Source organism: Pantherophis guttatus, chromosome 2, assembly GCF_059756535.1.
Source record: "Pantherophis guttatus breed Tessera chromosome 2, ASM5975653v1, whole genome shotgun sequence".
In the NCBI taxonomy this organism is placed as follows: Eukaryota; Metazoa; Chordata; class Lepidosauria; order Squamata; family Colubridae; genus Pantherophis; species Pantherophis guttatus.
In genome coordinates, this window is record NC_142064.1 from 52031116 (window position 1) to 52045451 (window position 14336).

At 37.9% G+C, this 14336-nt stretch overlaps 1 protein-coding gene across 12 annotated transcripts in view; it reads right to left on the bottom strand.

Annotated features, from left to right (window-relative positions):
• Nucleotides 1-3778: 3778 nt before the first annotated feature.
• Nucleotides 3779-14336, bottom strand: part of SEMA6A (semaphorin 6A) — a 168231-nt gene continuing 157673 nt past the window's right edge. For 11 of the 12 annotated variants that reach the window (XM_087885997.1, XM_087886000.1, XM_034432806.3 and 8 more), the window contains one exon: nucleotides 3779-7995. In XM_087885997.1, the coding sequence (XP_087742123.1) occupies nucleotides 6806-7995 (1190 nt within the window). In that variant the 3' untranslated portion in view covers nucleotides 3779-6805. The remainder of the gene's footprint in view (nucleotides 7996-14336) is intronic. The other variant, XM_034432813.3, reaches the window with a different exon arrangement.

The following is a 14336-nucleotide window of genomic DNA, read 5'->3' on the forward strand; positions in this document are numbered from 1 at the left end:
ACATCACACATTTTTATTTCTACTCCCAAGGTTATCTCCTACCCATGTGTGTCTTGAACAAATAGGTCTTTAATGGGGAACACTTGGAATGACCTCCCACCAGAAGAAGTCCTCAAGTTTAGTTAGCAGCTGCTAATTCTTCTTTCATACTGTTTGTCAAGGAAGAGACAGTGACAAACATACAAGAAAAAGATCCAAATACTTGATAAGAAAGACCCAGGGCAAGACTCAGCTGGTGGCATTTCAATGGAACCACAGTGTTTGATCTATGGTGCCACTTATTGAATCCGTATTCAGAGGACCTTGAAATGATGACACAGGGAACTTTGTTGGTTTACCTATTTCTGCACCAAATACTTTTGAGAAACTTGGATAGAAAAAGCCTTGGGGGTGAGGACAATGATACAAACAAAACCAGAAATTAATTTGTGTCATCATCTATTGGCATAACATTGAGATAAAATCATTTCCTCACATTGGTTAGCTTTTTGAATTGCCTCCATCTGTACTTCTAGAACTTTGCCCCTACCAACAGGTCAGGAAATAGGAAAGCCTTCTTTAATGTCTCAACTCACATATTTTAGGTGCTATATTTATTTCAAGTATTCAATAGGTATCCACAATACAGTGTAAGGCAATTGTATTTTTGTTTATATGTGAACTCTGTGCTTGATGGGTAACATGACATTGTTGTGAAACAGTTCTTAGTATCATTGTTCTGCTAATACATTGATGGATTTTGTTATTATCAATATTAATTTTTCATAATATCCTGAACAATGAGGGAAAACTTCCTTCCTTCCTCTCTCCCTCCCTTGCTCCTTTCCACAGTAACTTTGTCATTTGTTTCCAAGCAAAAGCTATTGCCTCCACACTCAAAGAGCCCAGAAATGTGTTGTGATAGCAAATATTTGGCTAACTTTTTCATCTAATCTAGAGGGGACAAAATGTTTGGTAAACACATATGATTTGAAATTTGTGCTAGTTCTAAAATAGTATAAATTCCAAGTTTTTAAATTGACAACAGATGTTGAATTAAGTGTGTTTAGTCAGTATAAAGCAGCCAACATGAAATGGATAAAGTGATAATTAGAATACTGAATAATGAACAGAGAAAAACAAAACCACTCAGGTATGCAATGCAGTTCATTGGTTTCCCATGAGCAAACCAAATATTAAAAAAACCTACCTTAAAATAACTGTTAGGATAATAAAGGAAAGATGATTTTATGATGTACTACATTTGGAGTTTCTTGGAGAAATGCAAACGATAACCCAATACACAGAAGTATACAAAGATTGTGGTGTTGAGTTTGCTCTTAAAAAGACATTCTGTAAAAAAAACTATGTCAGATACTCTTACCTTAAGCAGGATCACAATTATAGTTTCCCCTTGTGGAGGTAGATGCTAATGGCTTCCATCACCATTACATGGAGTTCTCAAAGAGATCATTGAAGAACTTTCCAGCTGAGCATTTATGAGCCTATTGTTTTCCTGTAAATGATATACTCACAGATTGCTGGACAATGTCTTCTAAAACAAGCAAATTAAAAATATTATGACACATGAGAGGTGTCATGTAAATAAATCACAGATACTATTTCCTGTGCATGTGCCTGCTCATACTCTTTCTACCTGATATTGTAAAAATTTTGAAGATTTAAGAATAATTTCTATGTACAGATATCAATGTGGTATTTAGACTGTTATGAAATACGCTTATTTTTCTAACTTAACCAAATTCCCAATGGAAATAGATAAGCATACTCTCTTTTTTCTATGGCTGAATACACTGGAAGTGTAAATTGGTGTTTATGTGGGATTTCAGCAAAAGAAGTATTTTGAAAAAAAAATCCCATACCTAGGTAGAGATATCATTTTGGACTTTGTTGGTTTGGTGTTCAGTGCTTCAAAAAGTTGTACCATAGATCACAGTATGGGAATTTTATATGTGAAGCTACTGTTCATTTCATTGACAGTTATCAATCAATTAATCTGTAGGTAATTTTGCATGTCACCAATCTAGCCAATGAAATAAGTTTGTAGCTCTAAATCAAGGTGACCGTAAGTAGCTGCACCTTATGTACTTCATTCATGCATTATTCATGCATTATGAACTTGAATATATGAGGCATCAAGAGGAAAACTTTCATATACAACTGTGGGGAAAAAACCTGAGATGGGTACTTTGTGATTTTGCCCTTGAAAATAGAAATCTATATCCTCTCATTTTCAGTTCTCCCTCTTATTAGATAAGGATTTATCAAGGAATAATGTTGATGCTTCTAGAGATATTTTCTCAATGACATGCATAGGTGAGCATGCTCACCTATACACATCACTGAGGAAGTGATGTCTGGAGACAACAACATTAATAGGGCTAATCAATTAATTTTGTATTTGTACATTGCACTATTTTGTATTTGTACATTGTGCTATCATGAAACACATTCATTTAGTTGAATTTTTAAACCTATTCCATGAAGAGCATTTATGTTTAGCAACATTGTCAGTGAGCAAATATGTGGAGGCTTTGTAGGTCTCGTTAAATATTACATTGATGCTGTGGACTGTGCAAACATTTAAACTTTCAGGTATTTTTCTTCAAGTCATATGACTAAGCATCTACAGGAAGAACTAGGGTAACAAGAAAGAGGACTGTCTAACCCTCTTGTCTGAGTGTTAAAGGGGTAAGGATGCAAGGTGGGCCTTAGAGAAACCTCACAGAGCTTCTATTTGTTGACAAGAAACAAGGAAATAATTGTTGGTTTCCAAATGTTTGGAAGTACAAAATACAGCTGTTAAAATAAACTTTTCTGAGAGATACAGCTTCCTTATTTGGGGAGGGGGCATGGACAAAATCAATTGAGCAGATTTTATCTCAACAGAACTAGGAGATAATTTAGCATGTTGTACAAGACAAAACAAATAAAGCAACAGATAATAAACCAGATAGAATTACCAACTTAGGAAGTGTAGTAGTTCCTCTTCCTATATAGAGCCTTTGTGCTGAATGGTGAATGTGGTAATTAAACAACATCTGATGTTTGCTCCTATGGAGCTTTCTTTTGCAGTGTCCCTTCTCTGACAATTTTTTTTCTGGTGACTATGGAAATCTATTTGAGAACCATGGTCTGTGGTGGTTACAAATTCTTCCAGAAATATTTTCATCCTTTTGTGATATAGTGGCCCAATGCACATTTTGCCCCGATTAGGGTTTGCTTATGCACAATTTATTGAATAAATCACTATTTGCTGGGTTGACACATAATGCTAATCAGCAAATCATGGCACGGAATGCACATCTGACACATTAGGCCAAAACCAACAAACCAAGTTGTGTCTTCGTTCTATGTGAATCCATGCAGTGAACTTTCTGTTTTGATGTTAGGCTGGGAAGCCTTGTATTTGCATATATATTGCACTACAGTAAACATTACCCCAGCATGCTAGCTAGGGAATTCTGGGAGATGAAGTCCACAAATCTTAAAGTTGCTAAGGTTAAGAAACACTGATTCAATGACATCATTCGTTATCCCTGCTAAGCCTCCCTAGGGCACTGCTGCCCCCCACCAGGGCAAATTATAAGCACTTAAAATAGGAGGATTGGAATTTTATGTCCTTTTGACTAAGACTTCCACTGTAAGCTTTCTTTGCTTTAAAAAGTATTTTTATCAGTATTATTATTTCAGCCTGATTTTATTTTTTTTTAATTCTGCAGGGTACGTTAATTTATGTCTTTTTTAAATAAGTAAATAAGAGCCAGGAGACCAAACATAAAGTAGAACAGTCTGGTTTTATTATTTTGTCATAAAGAGTCATTTTCTCCCTTCCCTTGCCATTTTAATTCTTTTGTAAAACACTTTAACTCTTTCCCCCCCTTTCTTCTTTTTCTTCTTCATTTTGTTTACAACATACATTAAACTGTGAATCTGATGATGTTAGGAATTTGTGGAGATGTAGGGAAACTGGTGACAACACAGTATTTTTTTTTACAAGTTTACAACAAAAGAGAGTGTCTGACTTGGCTGCATCTACTGGGGTATACGAAAGGTGGAAAGAAAAGGCACACGTAGGTCCAAGAACCTTTACACACAAAGGGGTAAAAATGGGACAAGGAGCAGGAGGAAAGACATAGAAGAGTCTAAACAGAAAACAAAACATAGAGTAAAAAAATGGGCATCTCAAGGTGAACCCCATCACTGGTGTGATGTATATTAAAAAGGCAGATCCCTGAACAAGACTGCAATAATTCTTCATTTCTCCATTATGACAGACTGCTTGGCTAAGATGTAGCAGGGGGTACCATGCCCTTCAGAGTTCAGAGTTCAGTTTAGGGGCTGAGCTTCAAGGAGGAAAAACAAAAAGTCTGCTTAACTTTTCATGTGAATCCCTCATAGCTTAAAAAAAGACTGGGCATGGTGATTAAGGGGGAAAAAAAACAAAACCCCAGAAAGAAGCTTGCTTTGACTTTAACCAGCCCGCCAAGAGTGAACAAGAAGGCAGGGACAAAAGGAGAGCAGAGGCAGGCCCCTTTGGTTACAATCATCCTGATTTCCCTAACGACCATCTATATGTTGCTCCCAGCCTGAAGATTTTCCTCTCCAGGGAAACCATTTGCGAATGCTCTTTCTTCAGAGGCAACGAAACCAGCTCCACTGGAGTATAGAGACATCTTCTCTTCCAAAACCTTGTTCCTCCTTCTCAAATGTTCTGTCCAGACAATATCAAACATGCACATCCATTTCTCTCTCTTTCTTTTTGCCATAGTAGGCTGACATAGGTGTAATGACAGTTTAAAGGAAAATCTAAACACAAGCAACCAAGACTTTGTCAAACTATACGTTCCTGCACACGCTCTGCCCGTTTCCCCCACCCACCCATACAAATGAAAGCTGGATTTCTCTCTTATAACAAAAAGTAGGTTGTAAGAATTATCTGGGTTTGCTTTCCCACTGAGAACCAGCAGGAACCAGCCTGCTTTACGTTTATTTCCATTTTATTCCATAGGCTATACAGCCTTAGGCCTGGATTGTTTTGCACCAGAATGTCAACAGTACATAGTGCTTGACTTTGATGATACATCACACTACTGGCAATGAGAAAGTACACATTTCCACACTGAAGTGATACCAAAATATCCAGGAAGATGGATATGCTGTCACCAAACAGTATCTAAACTGCCAGGATAGCACAAAAGTAATGCGAAGGCCAAAATAAGCATGATTAGGATTCACATCCAAGCAACATATATTGCTGCCCCTTGCCTTCTTGTGATCAGAGGGCTGTTAATTCTGCAAACTGAAACATAAAACTGTGCATCTTCCAGTTCTTTAGGGCAGGGCTCTCCATTCTTGGCAACTTTAAGACTTACGGACTTCAACTCCCAGCATGGCTAGCTAAGGAATTCTGGGAGTTGAAGTCCAAGTCTTAAAGTTGCCAAGTTTGGAGATCCTTATTCTAGGTGAATAAGAAAGGGGAGAGATAAATAAATATCTGATTTATTCTAAGGAAAGGGGAACGATTGTACATACTACAGCTTACAAATATACACAACTGAGGGTGTAAGGCACAAATTTACATGTGGGAAAAAAATCAGATGTATTCTCATCAAAACAAACTCTGTGTGGTAAAATTGAAAACTATGCTGGGAGAAACCAGTGTGCAGATGAATTTGCACTGTGCATTTTTGTTTGTCGGTTTGTCATCTCACATGCAAGGATGAAATGAGATGGCAGAAATCGAGTGGGTGCTTTCATCGAAAGGATCAACTATTGACAAAAACTGTGTTCATGGCAATGGGGCATGGAAGTAGAGTGTTCATAGAATTTATTTTGTAAGACATTAGTACTTTAGGAAGAAAGGAACTTTAGGGAAAAATGGTGTAGTGAGAGGTTTCTTCCTTGGTTTGCAACCTGACCTTAAAAGCTGGAAGCCAGCCTGCAGAATGGACCGACACTGAAGTAAGCATTTCCCTCTAGTTTGTCTTCCAGAAAGAGATCAGAGAGTTCAAACACAAAAGTTCGGAATTCCATCTCCAACTTATTTAACTCAGTGAATTTATTGGAAAAATAAAAAGAGTTTTAATTACTCTAGTTAATGGGGTTTCACGTTAAATAGGCATAATTTTCAATGTATTTTGTTTTTCCTTCTGGAAAGAGTTGCTCATATGATGGTAGGCATAAGTAATTTCCTTAGGATTTTAAAAAAGACAAAAAAGATGAACAATAAATAATCATAGTTACTTGCGTTAACAGTCACATGTTATTCATTAAGAGAGAAGAGTAGCAATAACCTATGACAGAGTTGTTCTTGCCCAACATGGCAAATCTGCTATAATCAAAAGGCTGTAACACTGATGGGCTTTCACAGTACCTGCATATAGTAAGAGTCTGTCACGGTTCAGTAAGAGTTAGCTTAAACAATAGGTTCCTTTTGTCTTTTTGTGAGTTGTTCCTTTCTCAGGGCATTTTTGCTTTCAAAGCACTCATTTCCCAGTTCTAGGATGTTCTGTGCAGTTAAAAGTGAAGGATCACAGTCATCTTTCGTGTGTGTGCTTTTGGCTCAATGTTTGCAGTTAGTCTTTTGAGTGAAGAGCTGTTGTATTGTGGGGGTGGGTCCTACAGTTGCAAACCATAGACTGTATGGCCCAATTCCTTAAAAATATCCCACTTTTCCCCAGAGCAGAATGTCCTTCAGCTTTGCAGTTTCTTGGTCAGTTGAAACTAGCATTGCCGTTGCTGAATCCTGGTTTTTAAGGATATTCCATGATTCACAGCTGTCCCCACCCCCACCCCACGGTGATTATGTACATGCATCATTAGGCTTCATGGATGCTGAAAGAGGGGAAAAAGAGGGCTTGGGGGGTACATCTGGTTTTAACGATGGTGTGCGTTTCAACCCTGATCTTGTCAGCGAGTTGTATGTGGTGAGACTGGGCTGCCTAGAAACAGTCACAGTCTGACCCTGAGCAGCATGGACTTGTATGGAGTCCACTCTTTGTGGGGCAGGAGGAGGATTGTCTCCCCTGCCAAAACTCTGATTTCTTGAAAGGTGGGAGGAATTAGAAGAATTAGTGTTATTTCTTTTGAGTGTTGATGTTTGGTGATTTCTCGTAAGCGAGTTCGTAGGGTAGTTTCTCTTGTAGTCCACGTTATAAGCAGAAGAATGCATCTCCAATCGCTTCCCTAGACTGCTCTGAGCAAGAGAGGACCCAGGGGGACCAAGAGAAGCTTCTCTCTGGGGGACTTTTGGTGGCATGCTATCCAGGTTTTCCACGAGATTCACCCCATGATTTGGACTTTTGCCACTGAGATGCTCTTTTATGGTTTTGTATTCAAGAGTAGCATTTTGGTCCTCCATGGCCATCTGTGCCACATCACTCATTTTAGGCTGATCAACATATTCATGCTGATAGCTTTGCTGAGAAATAGGCAGGACTACAACACTTGGGATATGACTGGGAGAAGCCCTGAGAGGAAGGTCTGTGGGAATCACAGGTGACGCCATGGGGGGAATATCTTTTGTACAGGCATTGATGAGATTCTGGTTTCTCTCCCAGTCTCTGCTGCCACGGCTTGGCTTCCTCTTCTGCTGAAGTGTCGGGGTGGACTCTGGAGTAGGTAGAGCAGCCAAGTCCAGATGATGTTGGTCAGCTTTGATGAGCATCTTGGCTGTGCTTCCTGGAGTAGCAAGCTTACCGTTGTGCATGAGAGGGGTGAGAATGGCTTCAGGCTTTGGCTCTTTGGATTGACTGTCTCCAAAGAGACCACTGAGCTTAGTGACACTGTTCATTGAACCTCGACGAGATTGGACCAGCTCCTTCTCCTTCCTCTGCACAATGGTCGCATCTCGACGCCGATGGTCACAGATGCAGTACACTATGATCCCCGAGAAGACGGCTCCCATGACAAAGGCAAGAATGACTGCTATAGCCAGGAGGGTGACAGGCACCAACTGATCATGCCCCTTGAGATAACTCTCACGGATCACTCCTGCAACAAATATCACAAAATGGTAAGCAGAAAAGTACATGCTCACATAAAATGTTTCACTTTAACAACATACACTAGATGCCTCGCTGGTGCTCTGATAAAATAATTGATTTGGGCTATATCACGTTTGGTAGAAAATTCCTCAAATGGTGCTTTGATGTCTGTAGTGACTCTGGATTTTGCCAGTAGGGTGTTGCTCCTCTACTTTCTACCAATTGGCCAGAAACCAACCATGAGCTCTTCTGGATATGATGGAAAGTCATGTATCTAAAATGTTTTAGTAGATTGTACTGAACAGAGAGTTAAGACTAGATGTTCTGTGAGGTCAATTTCATCTCCGTGATACTAGAACTATATCATGATGAACATTTGCTTAAAATGTCATCATATTTTGCAGATCATTTGACTATATGTAGTAATAATCTACACTGCTATAATTAAAAGTAAAAAAAAATGCAGCAGGGCAACAATGAAGCTGATTATCTTGGATGACAAGGCTTTACAGAAAGCCTACATTTTTGCATAATTAATTAGAATAATATTTTAATGAAGCTGGTGTCTCATTACTCACTATGCAATTGAACTGCTGTTCCTTTATACTAGTGTCATGAAAGATGCATGGTATATCTACATACATTGTAAATTTTATGATTTTAGAAGCTGAAATGTTTTTTTTTTAAAAAAAGATCAATTTTAAAATTAGCTCTCTGTGGAAATTATTATGCTGCAATTAGAAATGTGCTATTTCATATAAGGAGTAATCAGCTAAGAATAAACTTCTCTAACTTTCTCACAATCAGGTATCATTGCTGAGTGCCCATGTTCTTTTTCTTAAATGTATATCCTATATTTTTACTCAACAAAGTTAAAAACAAAACCAACAAATACACAAAATGTAAAACACAACAGTAAAATGAATACATTTAAAATCTAATTCAGAATCAGCATCAGTGCAATAATCAAGTCAAAAGTTTAGTGAAAGAAATATGTTTTTGCCATTTTCCTAAATCTGAGGCCAATGGGACCAAAGATGTCTCCTTGAGGAGAGTTCTTCCAAGCCTGTGAGTCATACCTACCAGAAAGCTTTGTCAGAGACAAACCAGCTCTTATGGGGAAATAACAGACACCCCTGTTTTTATGAATGGGTTTAATCCTCATTTAAATTCATCACCAATCTCATATACTGCAATAAGTCTCATCATAAGCATGCATGTGGTGAAAAAAGATCTTTGTCTTGTTTCTTCGTGGTCGGGAAAAATATTTCTATCAGCTTCCAATGCACAAATTAACATATTTTAATATAACCACCACCACCACCTAAAGTTACAATATTGTATTGAGGGATCCAAGGAGGCAGTTCTGCAATATTGTTTTAGACTTTTAATACAATGGGATTCTCTTCAGTGTATTACTTTTATAACTATAAAACATGATGAACTCATTATTAATGGTCTGTTTATTCATTTTTACCAAGTAGGGCCAGGGCCAGAGACTCTAAGACTATCATTACAAGTGAATCTGAAAGAAAATGGGGCGCAGAATTCTATGTGCTCCATTCTGTTCCCTGTCCCTTCCAATTTTTTAAATGTCCGCAACTGCATTGGTTGCGTTCTCAAGTCAATGCTATACAAACATATGTCTGCAATATCTTAATTTGGATTTCAGGACTGGACAAGGAGTTTGAATTGGTGGCCTGCAAAATCTACAGTTTTAAGTTGGAAATCTCCACCCCCCCATACCTTAGATAAATCTCATAGGTAAAACAGCTGTATCCCAGAATCACTTTCTAAATATGACCCAATAAGGAAGGCTGGATCCAATGAAAAAAATAATGCGCCAAGATCCAATTCAACCAGGCAATTCTGAAGGGCTGTATAGCTGATGAAAAGTCACCCAAGTAATCTTGAAGTAATGATCCCAAGGAAACAACTGGCATCATGTACAAATCAACTATATGATCTAACTGAATTTTATAGCATGATTTTGTTCACTTTATAAAATATCACTAGCTTCGCTGTGTTCAAAAATATTAAATATGTCATGGTGGTTGACATTTCTCACTGGTGAAGTTATTAAGTTATTAAAGTAGTCGAAGCAAAAAGAGCTTTACAATGTCTACAGGCTTTACAGAAAAGGATCTTAAAAAAAGCAGACAGCAATCAGAGGCAAGCGCTGTTTAAATTCATTAGACTTGTTTCTGAAATCACAAATAGAAATGGCAAGATGCCAATAAAACCCTTGATGTCTAGGTTTTCTAAAAACAGATTTTAGAGAAGGGTAGATGATAGTAGAAAAGAGGCCAATTTAGGGTCAGGCACTGGTGAATGAAAATACAAACAAGCTTGTCATTGTCATATTATTGGACAGCTGACCAATATAAATGGGGTAATTCTTGCAGTGCCATTTTTGTGGTGCTAACTGCCCTCCAAATGTATCCAACTTAAACTCCTATAATTCCCAACCGAGGCAACCAAAACACATCTGGGTAAAGGCATTGGATTAGAAAAAGTTGCCATTTGCATCATGATGGTGAAACTCTACTTATCTCTACAAACCTGGGTTAGTGTTTTGCCAAAGAGTTTTCTTGTCTTTTTTCTTTTGGCCCCTTCAACTGTTGAGTCTTAGTGACTATGTGGACTATTCCCTGCAGTTTTCTTAGCAAGATTTTGGAAGTGGTTTTCTCTTGCCAGCATCCTATGGCTAAGATAGAGTGACTGGCTCAAGGTTATGCAGCTGGCTTTGTTCTTAAGTCTCCTGGTTTCTAGCTTGATGCCTTAAGCACTACAACAAATTATGTCTCTTGCTATGGCTTAGTGAGAGAAAAATATAAAATGGGCACACCTACAGCATAAACAACTGTTACTATCAGTAATGCTTGATTCTCTTTGCTTTAGTCTATACAAAATATTTTTATTACCTTATATTCACTGTTACATACATGTCAACAAAATGGTACCAGACCTGCCTATTTTTTTTGGTGATCACATCATTTACCAAGGGTAGCCTTTTGTTTTTACAGTTGCATCAATCCAACAACAACCACACAGGGATGACAGATCCCTGCTTGTGGAAACCCACACTTTGGCCACTTTATCCAATGGCCAAAGTCTGGTTTTCCACAAGCAGGGATCTGTCATCTTCTCCTTGTGGTTAAATTTAATATGGAGAAGATCACAAGACAGTTATCTTTCTTCTAATCCTTCCAAATGCTGGCACCCTTAGAAATGAGAGCACGGTTTGGTAAGTGAAATACAATAGGATTTTTGGAAGGGCTGATGAGAAAGCCACCAATGAAATGTATAACATTTCAGTGATTACAAGTTCTGTGGTGAAGATGCTGACCATAAACTCTACATGAAAAGAGCATGGCAGCTATTTTTAGCTTCCCAATTTGGAATGATGCCTGCTGTGGTTGGTTGGGAAGCATCTCTCATCCACTTCCCTTACAGCTCCAAACCTGGCAGAGAATCTCTTACGCTGTTGGTCAGTTCTGCAGCAGAGTGACTGTATACATCGCTCCTTTTGTTTATAATGGAGAAAATAAAATCCATTCATAAAGTGACAGCTTTATTGTGTTAGAAACATATCCCTGTAGGCACTGTAATTTCATTTCTGAAATACACTCAATGAAGGTTTTAGCGTTCCACTGATAACACTCCAATCACACTGTTTGCCTGCAATTATTTTGTGTCAGGGAAATGGCATATTAATAGGGAATTTTTCACACTTCCATTCCCTATCCAGGGTTTTCTATACTGTAAATTTAAAACATATTTAAGTCTTATTATGGACAAACAGGAAACGAAATTGAGGATTTTAGTTAAACTGAAAAATATGTAATATGATATGGCTGAGATGAAATAAAACATGGTCAGCTGTTTCTTTTGGGAGAGCTGAAGGCATCTGTTTATTTTGGGAGAGCTCAAAGCAGCTGGTATTTATTAGATTTAGATTTGAATATGCGAATATGGTTCATTGCAGATTACTAGATAATTGTAGTTCATCCCAGTTTCATTAGTTCTTTTCAGAGTATAGCATTCCTCCAAGGGTATAAAAGTAAGACAGTGCCCTTGTAACTTTTCTGTGCAAATCTCAGTGCTTTAAGATATGGCTAAAAACAACCTCTAGAAAACAAAATATTTTTGTAAATTTCTTTGTCATCTAGTGATCCACATGCCATTCAGTTCTGGTAGCTTTAGCAAATATAAAAAATATAGTTTCTGAATGCTGGATTTCTGCATACAGTTCTAGGAAAAATTATTTACCCTCTTTCACTTTGCCTGAGTTTTTTTGCATATCTTAAGAATTACTTTCTGTGGGCCCTACTAATTATAAAGGAAAACTGAGTGAACAGATAATACTAAGGGTAAAGGTCCTGTTATCATTTCCTGTACTTTGTAAACAATGTAAACAAATCCAGCACAGGATATGCCTAAGTGAAAAAAAAAAGATTTATTTTTTTAGATTTAGTTAACTTGTAAGAGCAACCACTATAAGCAAGATTTCTCCACATCTGTGATTAGTCTCTCATGTAACTGCATAGGAATACTCATCTTTTCCTCCATGGTGAAGTGCTCAGTAATGTTTGAGGCTTTCTAGTATGATCCACTTGTTTCAGGTCCTGCCACAACCTTAGTTGGGCTTTAGATCTGAATGTTGACTTGACTAGTCCAAAAACCTGTCTTTGTCCTTATTCTCTTATAGATGTGTTTGTATGGGTTGAGATCTTTTTCTTGCTATATAATCCATTTTTGCTTCAGCTTCAGGCCAAGTGATATTTCCCTGTACAATTCTCTGATACAAAACAGAATTCATGCTTCTTTCAATGGTTTCAGGTCATTCAAGTCCTGAGGCAGCAAAGCAACCTCAAGTCATGTCATGCCACTTCCATGTTTGACAGCTGGTATGAGAACCTTACAATACAGTGTCTGTTTTTCATTAAACATTATGACAGTCATGTGGCTGGAAAAAAATCTTTGGTCTATCCTAGAATGCTCATTAAAAATCTGGAGTGTCATCCTGGTGCTTTTCTGACAAACTTTAAGATGAACATCAGTGTTCTTTGGGAGAATAGATCTGCTTAGCTTCTATTTAAGGTATCTCATTTTTACTCTCTCATGTACACAGACTTTAGCCAAAGTAAGGGAGTGGTACATATTCTGGAAGTTCTTCTGGACTCTTTTATTATTTCCTGGATGATTTTGTACTGAGTTCTGGTCTTTTTATTATAATTCTTTTTTAGCACAGCTGCTCTTGAGAAGGTTCACATTGCCCAAATATTCTCTCTTTTATTTTCTTTGGAGCAGTGCATGAAACACCTCAAGAAATCTGTAAAGGTGAGAATTTATTTGTTATGACAGGAGCTAAAGTTTGTGAGAATTATGTAAAACAAGTCTCACTCAAATCAGCTGTACTGAATGATGTGGTGACACAACTGGCCTTGTTTTCCATTTAAATGAATTGTTTGAACTGAGATGAAGAATAACTTTTTCACATGGGCTCAGAATGTGTTGTATGACCAGTGTTATTTGTCCACTCAGACTCCCTGGATAGATCAGTAAGACCCATAGATTTCTGATAATGTTCAGTGTCAAGAAATGCAAACATTCAGAAAATTCCCGAAGGGTGAATATTATTTCATAGTATTAGAAAAATTATGAAAAAAATTGTTGTAGAAGCTATTAATTTCATTTTAAGAGGCACCAGGTTGAATAGGCAGGTGATAATTTCTTCTTTTTCCTTGTCCCAGGTATGAAAAAAGATAGAAAAGAAGGTTGAGGTAGTATGCATTGGGATGGTACTAGCCAGTTCATTGCAATTCTGCAAAATGCTTGCTAACTTTTCACTATACACCTCAGCAGTACTGGACTGAGGCCAGCAATTCCCCGTCAGCCAAACAGAGGGTGGAAGAACTGCCTGCCACTTTGACCCAACCAGCTCCATCTTTCTTCTCACTCTCTTTGCCACATTGGCATGCAACCAGAGCAGTGGTAAAATTGCCACCTGAAGTTTCAAGCCCTCAAGCAGTGTTGATTCTGAAAGAGCCTTTACTGCTATTGGCTCCTGCTTAGGGAAGAGTTTGCCTCCAGAGGGGAGGTTGACTCCCATACATCTGGCTTTCCAAAAGTGCATCAAGATCTGGCTTTGTCAACTAATACAGGGATCCAATAGTGGTAAGCAGTCCTGGGGGGGTGCTTGGTGGTTTTGTGGATGCTTTCTCTGACTTTTTAACTTGTGTATATCTATATTGTATATTTATATATACTCCTCCCTCCCTCCCCTCTCCTTCTCCCTATTTAATGATTTTTATAGTCTTTTTATTTATAAGATGCCCAGAGTCA